Source organism: Mya arenaria, chromosome 12 (genome assembly GCF_026914265.1).
Source record: "Mya arenaria isolate MELC-2E11 chromosome 12, ASM2691426v1".
Lineage (NCBI taxonomy): Eukaryota > Metazoa > Mollusca > Bivalvia > Myida > Myidae > Mya > Mya arenaria.
Window position 1 is genome coordinate 28,727,956 of NC_069133.1, and position 16,871 is coordinate 28,744,826.

Below are 16,871 nucleotides of genomic sequence, written 5' to 3' on the forward strand. Positions count from 1 at the left end.
CCTATCAGTACACGGTATATCTTTATAAAACGGTAATAGTAAGTGGGGGAAATCGCCTGATCGGGAAATTGCTAAAGGGGAATCCCCTATAGTGTTGTCAATTTATTGCATTAACAGGGCAGACATTTCTTTTTTGTATACGCCCAAGGAAAAATAGCATATGCATATGCATGGATATTTAGTCTACGAAAATGTAAAGCCATGATTATGAATAGAAAGACAGATTTCAAATCAACCGTTATGCTTTTTTTAATTTCCCCACTCTTGAGATATCGAAAACAATTCAACTTATTTCCTGATTTTGAAGCACTTTCATCACGAAAGGGAAGCAAAATCAAGAAGGCGGTGAAACCAGCTGCAGTTCTATGTTGCTTCTATCACATATATATAGAAATCGGGAAAGTGTTTGAAGTATTTCGACACATGTTATTTGGCATAGTGAATGGCAGTTACTATTCTGGATAAAGTGTACAGAGATCGGCGTTACACCATTTTCTTACTGTAGTGGCTGTCATTTGTTCGCTGTTCTAATTGTGGTAAGAATAGTGTGACATAGCAGATGTCGGCAAACAAACAGTTCATGCACATATTGAAATCAAGGTACAGGATTAAATCCATACTCAGCATTTAAAATCAAATTCGACTCTTCTTAAAACGTAATGTTAAAAAGACTTGATAAATAACATCTTACAAAAAAGATTCTAAACATAAAAGACGCAACACAAAACGGATTTCTGATCAGGATATGTTCTATTCCTGAGCAGTTAACACGAAATAGCTGTTGTCACTGCCTATTTGGGTCAACTTAACGCTAGTGCTTTTAAATCATGAAACGCTAAACAGCTGTTTCAACTGCCTGGTACTGTTTACTTCATGAAAGTGCTTCTAAATCATAAAGACACCGAACAGCTGCCTCCACTTCCTGGTACGGTTTGCTTCACAGTAGTGTTTCTAAATAATGAAACGCTAATCAGCTGTTTTCACTGCCTGGTTTGGTTAACTTCACAATAGTGCTTCTTAATCAGGAAACGCTAAACAGCTGTTTCCACTGCCTGGTAGGGTTAACTTCACGATAGTGCTTCTAAATCATGAAACGCTAAACAGCTGTTTCCACTGCCTGGTAGGGTTAACTTCACGATAGTGCTTCTAAATCATGAAACGCCGAACAGCTGTTTCCACTGCCTGATAGAGTTTGTTTCACGGTAGTGCTCCTAAATCAGGAAACGCTAAACAGCTGTTTACACTGCCTGGTAGGGTTGACTTCACGATAGAGCTTCTAAATCAGGAAACGCTAAACAGCTGTTTCCACTGCCTGGTTTGGTTAACTTCACAATAGTGCTTCTAAATCAGGAAACGCTAAACAGCTGTTTCCACTGCCTGGTTGGGTTAACTTTACGATAGTGCTTCTAAATCAGGAAACGCTAAACAGCTGTTTCCACTGCCTGGTTGGGTTAACTTCACGATAGTGCTTCTAAATCAGGAAACGCTAAACAGCTGTTTCCACTGCCTGGTTTGGTTAACTTCACAATAGTGCTTCTAAATCAGGAAACGCTAAACAGCTGTTTCCACTGCCTGGTTGGGTTAACTTTACGATAGTGCTTCTAAATCAGGAAACGCTAAACAGCTGTTTCCACTGCCTGGTTGGGTTAACTTTACGATAGTGCTTCTAAATCAGGAAACGCTAAACAGCTGTTTCCACTGCCTGGTTTGGTTAACTTCACAATAGTGCTTCTAAATCAGGAAACGCTAAACAGCTGTTTCCACTGCCTGGTTGGGTTAACTTCACGATAGTGCTTCTAAATCATGAAACGCTAAACAGCTGTTTCCACTGCCTGGTTTGGTTAACTTCACGATAGTGCTTCTAAATCAGGAAACGCTAATCAGCTGTTTCCACTGCCTGGTTGGGTTAACTTCACAATAGTGCTTCTAAATCAGGAAACGCTAAACAGCTGTTTCCACTGCCTGGTTGGGTTAACTTTACGATAGTGCTTCTAAATCAGGAAACGCTAAACAGCTGTTTTCACTGCCTAGCTGGGTTAACTTCACGATAGGGCTTCTAAATCAGGAAACGCTAAACAGCTGTTTCCACTGCCTGGCTGGGTTAACTTCACGATAGTGCTTCTAAATCAGGAAACGCTAAACAGCTGTTTTCACTGCCTGGTTGGGTTAACTTCACGATAGTGCTTCTAAATCAGGAAACGCTAAACAGCTGTTTTCACTGCCTGGTAGGGTTAACTTCACGATAGTGCTTCTGAATCAGGAAACGCTAAACAGCTGTTTCCACTGCCTGGTAGGGTTAACTTCACGATAATGCTTCTAAATCAGGAAACGCTAAACAGCTGTTTCCACTGCCTGCTTGGGTTAACTTTACGATAGTGCTTCTAAATCAGGAAACGCTAAACAGCTGTTTCCACTGCCTGGTAGGGTTAACTTCACGATAGTGCTTCTAAATCAGGAAACGCTAAACAGCTGTTTCCACTGCCTGCTTGGGTTAACTTTACGATAGTGCTTCTAAATCAGGAAACGCTAAACAGCTGTTTCCACTGCCTGGTTGGGTTAACTTCACGATAGTGCTTCTAAATCAGGAAACGCTAAACAGCTGTTTCCACTGCCTGGTTGGGTTAACTTTACGATAGTGCTTCTAAATCAGGAAACGCTAAACAGCTGTTTCCACTGCCTGGTTGGGTTAACTTCACGATAGTGCTTCTAAATCAGGAAACGCTAAACAGCTGTTTCCACTGCCTGCTTGGGTTAACTTTACGATAGTGCTTCTAAATCAGGAAACGCTAAACAGCTGTTTCCACTGCCTGGTTGGGTTAACTTCACGATAGTGCTTCTAAATCAGGAAACGCTAAACAGCTGTTTCCACTGCCTGGTTGGGTTAACGTCACGGTAGTGTTTCTAAATCATGAAACGCCGAACAGCTGTTTTTACTGCCTGATAGGGTTTGCTTCAGGATTATGCTTTTAAATCATGAATCATCGGACAACTGTTTTCACTGCCTTTAGGGATAACTTACCGATTGTGCGTTTTAATAATGAAACGCAGAACGGCTGTTTCCACGGCCTGGTACTTCACGATAGTGCTTCTTAATCATGAAACGGTGTACAGTTGTTTAGTTGCAACTACCTGATAGGGTTTATTTCACGAATTGATTGTTTATGGTAATTAATTGAGTAACACAAACAATAACACGTATACTTTACTTTTAATTATAAACCAACGTTTCGGCGCCAAGCGCCTTCTTCAGGGTTATAATAACAAATACAAACGGACGTTACGTCAAGAACGACGCAATGTCGTTTGGCGGGAAAACGTGTCATATTACTTTTCACAAAACTTTGTGTAAAAATAATTGTTATAGATGCTTTCGGATTAAATAAATACAAAAATTTCCTATAGAAATATATTATACAAAAACATATATAGGAAAAAACGAAAGCAAGCCAAACTTATTTTTAATTGCAAAGCTATTCTTTAACGTAAAAAATAGCTTTAGAGTTCATTCCCTGAGGATATAAAGTTTTGAGTTTGTGAATCCAATAAGTCTCTTTAAATAAACGATTTATGTTATTCCTAACAATTTCAATAGGCATAAAACTAAAGTCATTTATACTATGCGACACGCTATTAAAATGCGCAGCAACTAATGATGAAGACATAGGGTCCGTAAAATTACAAATATCAAATCTGTGACTATTCATACGTTTTGACACGGCTTGTGTAGTTTGACCCACATATTGTTCGTTACATCTTTTGCATGTAATTAAATATATTACATCTTCTATTGCACAATTGGTTTCGCAGCAAAGTCTGTTATTGATGTTCTTTAACAATAATGATGAGAACAGAATCGGGAATTGTTAACTCGCTTTGGTCAAGAGTTCCGTCAACAAATGAAACAGATGGAATAACCGGATATGGTTGATATTTACATCTGTCCTAGTGACGTGGACGTGGTTACTTATGTAAATGTCACGTGACCAGTGGTCAGCAGATGGCCGTGGTCTGTCCTTCTGTGGAACCAACCGCCGGAGGTAATGGCTCGACACAATTGTTACTATGCCGTATTAATGAAACACCGAGATTCAAGTCCGATTGTTATATTAATGAAAACTTTTAACATTTCAATTCTATGTATTCTATCTTATTATGTCGCTGAATGCAGGGTTCAACATGGTTAAAATTAAACAACCGTTGACTTGTGACCGAGGGGACTCCTGAAATTATATTCCTATTGCCGTACTTATCTAGTTCTGCAGCTGTTCATATTTGTAGTATTGTTCATACCTACGAACAGGTCATCTAAATGCTGAAGATTGTAGTCACCGTAATAGTAAATTACTTTTATTTGATTTTATCAACAACAAATCACATGCATACACCCTGCTGCTGCTGATGATGATGTTACATCGCATGTATACGTGTCATATATAAAGGTTGACTTTATCCGAAACTTGAGGACTCATTAGAAATTTAAATAGTCACAACGATCTTTGTTCTTTTCTTGATCGGTTTTCTACTTTGGTATGTTCAAATGTTAAGCTAGGACGATTTAAAATACATTTTCATTTTCAATATTTCTGAAAGATTATGGTTCGTACATTACAAACAAAACGAGTTTATTTCAAGGGAGCGATAGCGACCGATGGAATACTTATTTGTATTTATGTGTAAATGCAACTAATTAGTAATATTGTTTTCAGGACTCTTGCACGATGAAGTGTGTGATCGCATTTTTGGCTGCTTTCATAATGGTGGCACATGGCGACGGTGAGAAAAGTTTACAATCATAGCGATACTTTGTTCAAAGCGCATATGCATACAGTTCAAGGCTAGGGGCACCCAATATTTTTGTTTATTATCATGAATACATTTAAATACAATACGTTATTTTATTCAAATTTATTCAAATACAATACTTTGTCTTTTTCATGTTTAAAAGGCTCCTCTTAGTTGGATTTTCCCCCCGAAAGAGTTACATAAGTATGTTTAACTTGTATATAATAATGTTAGCTGCAATTGCTTGATATGTTCTCACGCTTATTTTGTCAAGTATTGGTGAATCGATTTTGATTAAGAAAATTGGAAGCTTGGAAACGTTATTGTCAAACTGATTTTTTTAATTAGATATAGATCTAGCTGTTGATCATTTATTTAAAGCTATTTCCACGACGGGAGTAATTTTATAAAAAACAAACAACAAAAACACATTTACTGGTGACATCGGATTTCAGGCCGTAAGCGAGTGTGTTACTACAGCAACTGGTCCCAGTACCGACCGACAGGGGGCAAGTTCTTCCCCACGGACATCGACGCCTCCCTATGCACCCATCTCATCTACTCCTTCGCCAAACTCAACACTTCCGGCGAAATGGATATGTATGAATGGAATGACCCCAAACAGTGAGTAACTAAACACTTCACTTACTTAGTAGACTGTTACGCTGACAGTGGCCAAATGGTTAATCGCATCGGACACTTTATCAGTGGTTCTGTGGTTCGAAATTCACTCGGAGCTTCGTCGATGATAAGTACTGGGCCCAATTTCTTGAAAATAATTAAGCGTAATAAGCTTTTATACCTAATTTCTTTGTGTCAAATCACTTACACGAACCTAATTTCACATGATCAAAATACTCTTTAAATAAAAAGTGAGCTTAGCTTGTTCCTGTTAAAAGGCAATTATTTCAGAAATTGGGGCTAGAAAAAGTAAAGGGTTCTTAACCATATCTACATACAGATTTCAAAAATGTGTTCATACGTTCGTGGTTATGAAGCTCGACGGGTGTTGATCATTGCGACATAAAATCAATGTTACCAGTACACGCATAATGTTGTAAATGATGGCAACCAGTTATGTGATCTGCCTCTGTGCCATGTCTCAATAACGACCGTAAGACTTAAGATCGTAAATTTCCAGGCGTTACCTCGTTTGTTTTTTTCGCGTGAACTGAGTTTCAATAAAAAAATATTTATCGCATAGATTATGGCCGTACCGTTACGGGTGCACAAGAGCTTTTAGCAGCGTAAGGTTTACGGCTGGGCTATCTTTTGAAACTGGGACCATATTTGTAAGAGTTATAAGAATAAGAATCAAATGATATTTTATTTGTATTTAGACATGTAGTTTAAAACTAAGTCATAGATTTGTGATTGGTTAATAACGATCGAGTTTCCATACGCTTTTACTACTGGAGTTTTCTGCCCCTAAATGTTGTGAAACTTGGTACACTTGTTGACTTTGACCTATAACAATACGCACGTGTTACAGATGTATGACGTTTTATTGCTACATAATACATGTGTGAATAAAGTTAATTCCTTAATCGAAAGAAATGCGAAAAAACAATCGGACGTTGACATGCGCGAGCGTTTACTACATACGTTTAAGTGTAATAATTCAATCGGAATATAATACAACCATACGATATTGAAGTAGGCTATTCTCTAACTAACAATTATAGCTACAAGGATTTCAACGACCTGAAAAAGTCTAACCCGGGGCTAAAAACGCTGCTGGCGATTGGCGGCTGGAACGCCGGAAGTACAGACTACTCCAGTCTTGTAGCGGTCCCCGCAAAGCGGCGGAACTTCGCGGTGAAGGCGGTCGAGACTCTGGTAAGGTGGAACTTCGACGGCCTCGACCTCGACTGGGAGTACCCGGCCAGGCGAGGAGGAGCTGCAGCCGACAAGGAAAACTTCATCCTCTGGATAAAGGTAGAAACTTGCTTACTGGGCCAACGGCTGTTTTACAGGTTAATTTGAATGTATGGTTATAAATCTATCATGTTGGAGTTGTAGAAATAACACATTTATAAAAATAATCAACATGTACAAAAGTTACCAAAAACGTTCTTCCCAAGATTTCCCTGTAATATATATCTTCTTCCAAGTGGGTTTTTGTTGCGGGGAAGGGTATGATCCTGGATCTACCGATCCGCTTGTGTTTTAAATGGACTCTCTCAAAGACTTTATGGAAAGTTTAAACTCATTGCTTTTGCTCGATTGTGATGAAAGCTAATAGCTATAGCTTATAGAATCACGCTCGAGTCTGTTTCCTAGGTAGAAACCAGTACTGCTGAAAATTGCGAGACACCTTGAGAAGGTACCTTTAGTGCGGGGATCGAACCCACAACCTCTTGGTTAATAGACAGACACCAATTGATTTCATGTTGGTGGCAATGTTTTCATAATGTGTTCGAATTGAATTATTTTATCTATTATAAGGAACAAACACCGTAATATTATATAAGTTGATAGATACTTATTTGATTCGAACTTTAAGCCGTGATTAAATCCATTTTCAATATCGTTATATACTTAGTATTTCTGGTAAGTGATGTATTTTCTGTCCCATTTTGTAATACTTAGGTGCAACCGAACGTTAATCTCAACTTCTTATGACGATTTACCATTGTCTGAGGCAGTCTGCTTACATCATTTTTTAATAACTCATGCTATACTGGCTCGCCCGTACCAAATGTTTTTGAATTTGTTTTGTTCATGATGTGCACGTGGATGATTCTGTTACAGGACATTCTAGTCGAATTTAACAAGCATCAGCCGCGGCTCCTGCTGACGGCGGCGGTGGCCGCGGGGAAGGAGAACATTGATAACGCATACGACATCCCGGAAATGGCCAGGTAAGATTTCACACCCTCAAATCAAATGTATTCAACTGTTTCATGTACTGTATGTAGGTCTATCGAATGTGTTCTCTACGTTGTTAATCTGTGTATTTTTTTTTGCTTAAACCACTTTCTCCAAACCATGGTGGCAGATATATTTCTTTTTTTTTTTTCGTTTTTTTTCGGACAGAAAGTACACCACGCGAAAATACGAAAAAGTAGCGGATGTCCCTTAAGTGCGCGCACACGATTGTATATTCAAAAACACATGTACATTCTTGAATTTACAATGGGGGGAAAAGCTTTAAAATTGTCATCTTTGCGCCCTTTCGATGCGGCGTCAAGCGTACGACGACTAGCCACCACATAATTATATCATTAATCACCCTGAAGGCTGAAATTGGTAACTGAAAAGGCGAAAACACGAACGTCAAGATTGAGCTGTTATTACAGGTACCTAGATTTTATCAATCTGATGTCGTACGATTTGCACGGTGGCTGGGAGGATGTGACGGGCCACAACAGCCCGCTGTACAGCCATTCGGGGGAGGAGGGCGATGACACCTACCTTAACATGGTAATACTCGTACGCGTAGGCCTTGGAAATGTCATGTTTAATCAACATTCTTCTTGAGGTACAGACGCCTAAAGCGTCATTTAAAAAAAAGTAACTAAAGGAAGAACTTACATCAACAGACGTAAGGCCTGACAACTTCAAAACACCACAAGCTTGATATATTTTATCGATTAGAAGATAAGAAAGAAGTAACAACTATTATATATTATAGTATGTATATATTATAGTATGTATTTTGGGCCGGAGGCCTTTATGTACTGAATAAAGTTGAGTTGAGTTGAGTTGAGTTGAGTTATTGTTAAGCAGTAAATTCGAAACATTTAAAAGAAATTATGTTCAACGCATATGTTTTACATTGTGTACTTCAATACCAATACCCTTAGACCTCCCATGCTATAAATACCTTTCTTCTAAGTATGGCTTGTTCCCTGTATTAGGACTGGGCCGCCAACTACTGGGTGAGCCAGGGCTGCCCAAAGGAGAAACTCATAGTCGGCCTCGCCACCTATGGACGCTCCTTCCAGCTGACGAACGCAGTAGACTGGGAAATGGGGGCGCCGGCTAAGGGAGCAGGACCTCAGGGGCGGTTCACTAGGGAGGGCGGCTTCCTCGCTTACTTTGAGGTAAATTAAGCATGTGAGAGAACAAATTTCAATTGAAAATAATAAAAATAAACAACAACAACAACAACAATAATAATAATAATAATAATAATGATAATAAATGTACTACTGCTATGACTACTACTACTACTACTACTACTACTGCTACTGCTACTGCTACTGCTACTGCTACTGCTACGGCTACTGCTACTGCTACTGCTACTACTACTACTACTAATAATAATAGTAATAATAATCCCATGCACTCGCCCGCTTCTTAAAACAAAAATGAATAATTACTGTTTCAAATAACATTTAAGAACTTAATAATGTGTATTAAGTTTTGAAATTATTTCAATGTTTTATTCAAAAGAAGAGAATTTATACTTTCATATTGCATGCTAACTGGACATCTCTAAGTTAATTCAGGACTATTTAGCTACCTGACAACATGTACCGTGCTGATGCCCGCTTCATTGCAGCATCTTAGATGTACATGTAACTTCAAAAATCTTAAATCGGTATAAACGTCACAATATAGTATGTTTCGTACGTAAACAATAGTTTAATATAACAGCAAAAAATCTACTTCACACTTGTAGGTGTGCGCGATGTTGGAGGCGGGCGCCACACGGCGATGGGAAGAGGAACAACGCGTCCCTTACCTAACACTCGGGGACGTCTGGGTCGGCTATGATGACAGGCAGAGCTTTATAGAGAAGGTAAACTGTCTACGCCTATTGACGATGGGTCTATTTGGACGACCTCCTGCCTCATAGACAGTGTCACTTTGCTTATATTGCATGCGCTTTCGCTTTCGCCTTTTTACCCCGAGTACACCAAACTGAAGACGAAAAAGCGCGAAATAGGGAGCGAAAATTTGTCGACTGGTGGTGGATATACATTTGTAAACACGACTAAATATCTAATACTGCAAAGGAAAAATGACAGAAGCAATTTTCGGGTTTCAGCATACCACCGTGCAAACATTTACAGCGTGAAAACCCACCACACGTATTAGCAAAATTCATAACATATAAGTCAATTTAATAAAACATGAATAATAAAACACGTTTCACCTTTGGTCTGATATATATCTATGATTTTATGCTAATCTGACTAATGCACTCCATAATGCGCGAAAAGTATTATATTGAGGATGTGTTTATGCTAAAAAGTTATCTTTAACATTTTATTCCTAACCGTTTTAACAGCTTGAGTATATCCGTGACAATGATTTTGGCGGAGCTATGATTTGGAACATTGACCTGGACGACTGGAATTCCATCTGCGCGTCTTCCGGTGGCCCTTACCCATTAATGCGCCTCATGGAGCCCGTCCTTGGAGGATACACACCGCCGGACACCACCGCCGCCCCCACATCGACTACACTGGAGCCGGGTAGCAGCACAACACAGGAAGTGACAGAAACAACAACAAAAGCCCCAACAGGCCCTCCATCATCTGGTAAACACGCGTATTTTTTTTAATAATTTGTAAACATTCCATCAAACGTCTATACTTATTTATAAATGTTCAATTAAATACATATAGTCATAAGTTGCAAATGCCGGTTGTAGCTTGATTTTTAATAATTTACTTACTGTTTCATTAATAATCTACTGAATTGTTTCTTTAAACAGATTGTTCTGGCCTGCCCGAGGGCACCTACTTTCCAGACCCAAGCGACTGCAGAAACTACTTCCGGTGCTCACAGGGACGTCCGGTCCGTAGCACGTGCGTTGAGTCGCTTCGCTGGAACCAGGGTCGTCTATACTGCGACTGGCCGGCAAACGTCGACTGCAGGTTAGCATATACCTGTCCTTGATAATATAGAACACACCAGTTATGTACAAGACGAATGTTGATGTTAGGCATAAAAGACGCGGCTGAATGGGTTTTATTGAATATTAATACATATCTGTTGATGTTCATGAAACATTCTGATTAAGTTTCATGAATATTAGACCAAACATAATATGCAACCAGAGCCATAGCGGTACATTGCATGCCATTGTATGGAGAAAACAAAGTTTGCCCTTGGTGAAAATGTCCTAAAACACCTCTTACCATAGTGAGTTTTCGCGTTTTCTTTCCCCGCAAAAAGATGGAGGAGGATGCTGAATCGTTGTGTCACGTGAAAAATATCGATACCCAATTGACTCAATAAAGTCATGTGACAATATATACAATTGTTAACATTCCGAATAAACACGGACATAGCCGAACTATGACGGTTTAATTAACTTTATAGATCGCAGTTAATCGGTTGTATCCGGCATATGTAAATTATTTAGACTGGTACCTTGCATTATTACCGATAAAATTATTGGTGTCGGGTCGATTCGGCCGAGATATCATTTCGGCCTGATCCTTTTCGGCCTACTTTTATTCATTAAGGTTTGTTTTAAATCGTGTGAATTACGCTTTGAACTTTCATTTTATATCAGTTAAATTTAAATTGTGTTAATTTCGTTATTGCGACTTATATTTGTTAGTAAAATCGTGTGAATTAAGCCTTGTACTTCCATTTTATATCACTTAAATTTAAAATAGTCAATTAATGTCGTGTTCAGGCACTTATATTTGTTATCAAATGCGTAATTTAAACTATTATTCACAATATGCCCGTAAATTCTCACATGCTTATTTACTACCACAGCGTGTATATAAATCGTTTTCACAGAAAGTAAATTTCTAAAATAACGAACTCGTATGACCGGCGACCAGTCAATACAAAAACACAGAGAATAACTTTTTTTTTTAATTTCCTGTTTTAAACATTAGGCTTATTCGTTTTACATGACGTTTTGGAAGTTTTACGCGCATCAAAACGGTTATTGACTACAAATTTTAAGTAAAGTTGAATAAGAGTTGATATCATTAACATATCTTCTTTTTTTCATAATTAAAATTTATCCGTATACACTTCCCCAACATATATCCCTATAGACGAGTCCAGGCCGCATCTAATGAAGTATAAATAAAACTAAAATGCTGACTGCGCACGTAGGAACAAATAATTTAATAAAAATGTATTAATTTGATAGCGCCCAAACAACAGCAACGGCGACAACGAAAGCAGTATCCATAACGACAACAGAGCCAACAACGACAGCGGCCTCGACAACAGCAAAGCAAACTACACAGAGCCAGGCGACGACCCGGAATCCGACGACAACCGACTCGTTTAATATTAAAAGTAATTAGCTGTTTTCTCTCTGTTAAACATCTAAGTGATTTTTTTTATAATAAACACTTTTGGTGCTAGAAATGTTATCATAATTCATAAATCAGCTTTTAGCGTTTTTATTCAGTATGCTTTTTACCTATTGCCAGCGTTCTGTGTCGGACGGGCGGATGGTATCCACGTGCACCCCTCTGACTGTGGAGCGTACGTGCACTGTGCACATGGCCGGCCACACGTGGTCGCCTGCCAGCCGGGTCTGCGGTTTGATTCCCGACACATGGTCTGTAATTACCAAGACCGGGTCGACTGCGGAAGTCGTCCAAATGGTATGTATTGTCTCAGTTCGAGCTCGCCTCGATTGATTTCATAGACAACGGCTAAAAAGTAATTCATCGTGTACCCACTCGCAAAGGTATGCTTTCACTGAAACTTGTAATACATCTTTGAGAATGTCAAACTAAGTATACACAGATTATATATATATCAATATATTTTTTTTCTTTGATCAGACTTCAACTTTAGTTAAATGGGTTTTCGGAACACCTTTTATCCGATCCGTAGGTTACGCTCGGGAATGAAACATTTATCAAAATGTATATGTGTGCTACATGTCGTGTGCGTTACAGGCGTTACAGACGACACCCAGGAGGTTGGTTTTTGTAGTAAGCGAGTTGATGGTTTGTACTCGGACCCAAAAGACTGTTCCCGGTACATCCTGTGTGCGCACGGCGCTGCCTACATCATGTCCTGCCGTAAGGGAACCTACTGGGGACCAGCTCACACCTGCGACTGGATCGCGAACGTGGACTGTGGATCCCGACCGCAACCTCTAGGTAGCCATAGCTATATGGAGTACAGTACAACTGGCACACTAACACTGGCGGACTAACACTGATTTCTCTGGAGCTAGAGTAGAACCGACAAACTCGCTGACTAACACTGACTCCCGTGGCGCTAGAGTAGAACCGGCACATTGGCTGACTAACACTAACGTCCATGATGCTAGAGTAGAACCGGCACACTGGCTGACTAAAACTAACTTCCCTGGCGCTAGAGTAGAACCGGTACACTGGCTGACTAACACTGACTCCCCTGACGCTAGAGTAGAACCGGCACATTGGCTGATTAACACTAACTTCCCCAGAGCTAGAGTAGAACCGGCACATTGGCTGATTAACACTAACTTCCCCAGAGCTAGAGTAGAACCGGCACATTGGCTGACTAACACTAATTGCCCTGCTGCTAGAGTAGAACCGACAAACTCGCTGAGTAACACTGACTTCCCTGGCGCTAGAAGAGAACCGGCACACTCGCTGAGTAACACTAACTTCCCCAGAGCTTGAGTAGAACCGGCACACTGGCTGACTAACACTGACTTCCCTGGCGCTAGAGTAGAACCGGCACACTAACTTAGTAACACTGACTTCCCTGGCGCTAGAGTACAACCGGCAAACTTACTTAGTAACACAGACTGCCCTGTCGCTAGAGTACAATCGGCACACTCACTTAGTAACACTGACTTCCCTGGCGCTAGAGTAGAACCGGCACACTCAATTAGTAACACTACCTTCCCCAAAGCAAGAGTAGAACCGGCACACTGGCTGACTAACATTAACTTCCCTGATGGTTGAGTAGAACCGGAAAACTGGCTGACTAATACTCATTGCCCTGCTGCTTGAGTGGAACCGGCACATTCTCTTAGTAACACTGACTTCCCTGGAGCTATAGTAAAACCGGCACACTCGCTGAATAACACTGACTCCCCCGATGCTAGAGTACAACCGGTACACTGACTGACTAACACTGATTTCCCTGGAGCTAGAGTAGAACCGGTACACTTGCTGAGTAACACTAACTTCCTCGGAGCTAGAGTAAAACCGGCACACTCGTTGAGTAACAGTAACTTCCCCGGAGCTAGAGTATAACCTGCACACTCGCTGAATAACACTGACTTCGGTGTCGACTTTTTCGTGAACAACGTATATTGTACTAACAATTAGCCATTTCCTTTCAATGCCACATAATTATTCAAGTATGCATGTTCCCCTCCCGCATCGAGTTAGCCATCTATTGCCCATTCCAGTCAACACCTACAGCAGAGCATCGCCAATATGGGAGCACCTCTCTATCCGATAATATTAATTTGTAGTATTATATCTAGCTCGTATTGATAACTCGGACTCGTTTTGAGGAAATACTGTATTTGCCTATTTTGGGACCATCTGGTGACTTTAAGGTCACAGTTACAGCGAAAAGGGTTTTAAAAGTACACCATTTCTGTTAAAACTGTTTTAGGTAAAATGAAATTAAAATACAGATATGTCCCGTCTAAAAGTATCCCGCCCTTTTGTCATTTTGTTTCCAGATGTTACAGTATGAGAACTAAAAAAATACATTTGCATTTACTAATCAATGGCTGTATTTAATGTCTCTTTGGCATATCGCTTGCACCATATTTTAAACTAACCGTGAAATAATTAATTTAACTTTAGCTAAATAAAGTCAGAGGTAAGTAGGAAGAAACTCCTGTAGCATCTGGTGACGGGGGAAAGATTTCATATACGCGGTTTAGTTTGTGATTTTGTGAAGTTCTCCTTTTGTTTTTATGCCGACTCTATACCATCATGATATGTTATCTTACATATATATTCCTTGTTCCTTGATTCTGTGGACAAGATTTGTACAACTGAATATTTACACCTCAACTTCCATTCCTTAAATGAACTGCCTTTCGGCAATTGCGTTCATCAATCGATGAACGCAACATCTTCGGATATGTTCGGATCGTAATTCATTGCATAACAATATGCATGAACGCTATTGATCTTGTTATTGGTCGTATTGTGTCTGCAGGTCCCGTAAAATATAGATCAACATTTTTAAAAGTGTTAGTTTATTATATTTTAAATATATTGGTACCAGAAGTGTTTCAATTTTACGTTTTAAAGTGATTTCAAATGGTTGATCTTTTCCCGCGTTATTGTGACGTCATTTGAAAAAAAATGTTTCGGTTATAGTCGGGTCGTTCTATTCACAGAATGGGTAAGAACGGATTACTGAAAGGTTTTCTTAAATGAAATGAAGTATTTTTTAGCAATTCTTGAAAGAAATAATGAACTATTGGTGTAAATATAAGGAATGAATTGCGGGGTTGATGTCATTATCGGGGATATGAACGCAATTGGGTTGGTCAAAGTACGCGTGGAGTCCTTCGGACTCCACACACATTGACAAACCCAATTGCGTTCATACCCCGATAATGACATCAACCCCGCAATTCATTCCTTAAATGATTCTTGGCATCTTCTACGATCGCTTCTCTCCTTTTGTTTTTCATTTTGTTCTAGTTGTAGTTTTGGTCCTAGACATTAACTTTGTTTATGTTAAGATGCTTCGAACCTTACTTCGGAGTGTTTTGTACGCATGGTTGTTGTAGTTATTAGCATTTAGATATATTAACTGTTAGCAGTTCATCCCAAAGACAAAAAGTATTTTTGACGTTCAAACCAAGCTGGTGACGGTGTGTCCTTATTAAGAACAACATAAATACATGTAGTATTTATCGATTACAAAGTGCTAATAATATTTGCTTGCTTATTACTTTATAACATTTGCCTACAAAGCTTTAAACACTTCATGAATTACATAGAATATGTATTAAACCATGCCTGGTGTACACCTTTTTTAGAGTGGGCTAACCTGGGAAGCGTGGATTGGGCTCTACCAAGACCGCAACAGTTGTCACGATCACCTACATTGTCATAGCAATCGGGGACTCCCTCACACGTGCGGATTCATCCTTTACTCTAGCCCGGACATTCGGACATTTGACTTACCCGCCAACGTACAGATTAAGAACGTACAGATTAAGATATTCACTAAGTACAAACATAGAACGTGTAACATGCCATGTCTCATGGATTCCAGGGTCAATAACCATAAAGCATCTTAGTTAAAAAGTTCAACTTAATGGAAATATGTTGTTGTTTTTTTAAGTTTAATTGAAAGAAAACAAACAATGTTTTTACACCACAAATATGAAAGAGTTTTTACACCACAAATATGAAAACCGGAAGAAAAAGGTATAGGGTATTCGAAGTATTTGTTGCTGAAATTTGAATTTTATTCTTAAGTAAGAAGCTTTAAATTTACGGCCCCTAAATTGTTATCATTGACAATTTCGGTTACCTACACGTACCATTCAGTGTTACAAGCTTTATGAGGCAATCACGACCGCTGAATTTCTTAGAACTGTGTTTCATTATTCAGATTTTTTATTTATAAAAAGCATTTTCAACTTTTTTTTTTGTTCAAGTACACTTAATATATTCAAAAAATTGTAATACATGTATTGTGAATTTGATAGTTTGAATTTTTAGTTTACAGCACTACATATTCAAATACGTTTTTAAACTGGTTACACTGGTCGTTAAAAGGGTTGTTGTCCATTTTAAAGCCATTTTATCTTCACTAGATATATTCTGTTCCACTTTTTTGATATTTTTTTTTATTTTTAATGATTATGTTATTGTTTGTTCCATGCATGTTATATTATCTCTCAGCTGTTTCTATCTTTACTACAAATGTTATACAAATGTTACCCAGGTTAGCTTACTGATAACACAATAAAATTATTCTCCAGAATACATGCATTTGTCTTCGTTAAATAAATTGAAATCATAAATAGATTTAATGTCGAATTTCAGGAAAACAGATCGGAATCGATAAAATATTTGATATAAAAATTGAAACAAAAATCTCAGTTCCCGGTCCATAGTAACGAATTAACAAAATATGACAACTGCAATCTGATATTTTGTCAGCAGTCATAAATAACTAGTTTCAAGACATTAATGCAAAAATTAGCTCAT

General features: G+C 38.9%; 1 protein-coding gene across 2 annotated transcripts; it reads left to right on the forward strand.

The window, feature by feature from the left end:
- The first annotated feature begins 401 nt into the window (after positions 1 to 401).
- LOC128212542 (chitinase-3-like protein 1) lies at positions 402 to 16,638 on the forward strand. Of its 2 annotated transcripts, none has more exons than XM_052918034.1 (13): positions 402 to 600; positions 4,707 to 4,773; positions 5,238 to 5,406; positions 6,468 to 6,720; positions 7,537 to 7,646; positions 8,085 to 8,208; positions 8,646 to 8,831; positions 9,413 to 9,532; positions 10,025 to 10,277; positions 10,454 to 10,616; positions 11,861 to 12,012; positions 12,150 to 12,326; positions 15,689 to 16,638. In XM_052918034.1, exons 2-13 carry the CDS (start codon positions 4,719 to 4,721, stop codon positions 15,763 to 15,765), a joined length of 1,839 nt encoding a protein of 612 aa, XP_052773994.1. In that variant the 5' UTR covers positions 402 to 600; positions 4,707 to 4,718; the 3' UTR covers positions 15,766 to 16,638. The 2 variants fall into 2 exon arrangements, with proteins under 2 accessions (XP_052773994.1, XP_052773993.1); XM_052918033.1 differs by having other exon boundaries at positions 402 to 536.
- The last annotated feature ends 233 nt before the right edge of the window (positions 16,639 to 16,871 follow it).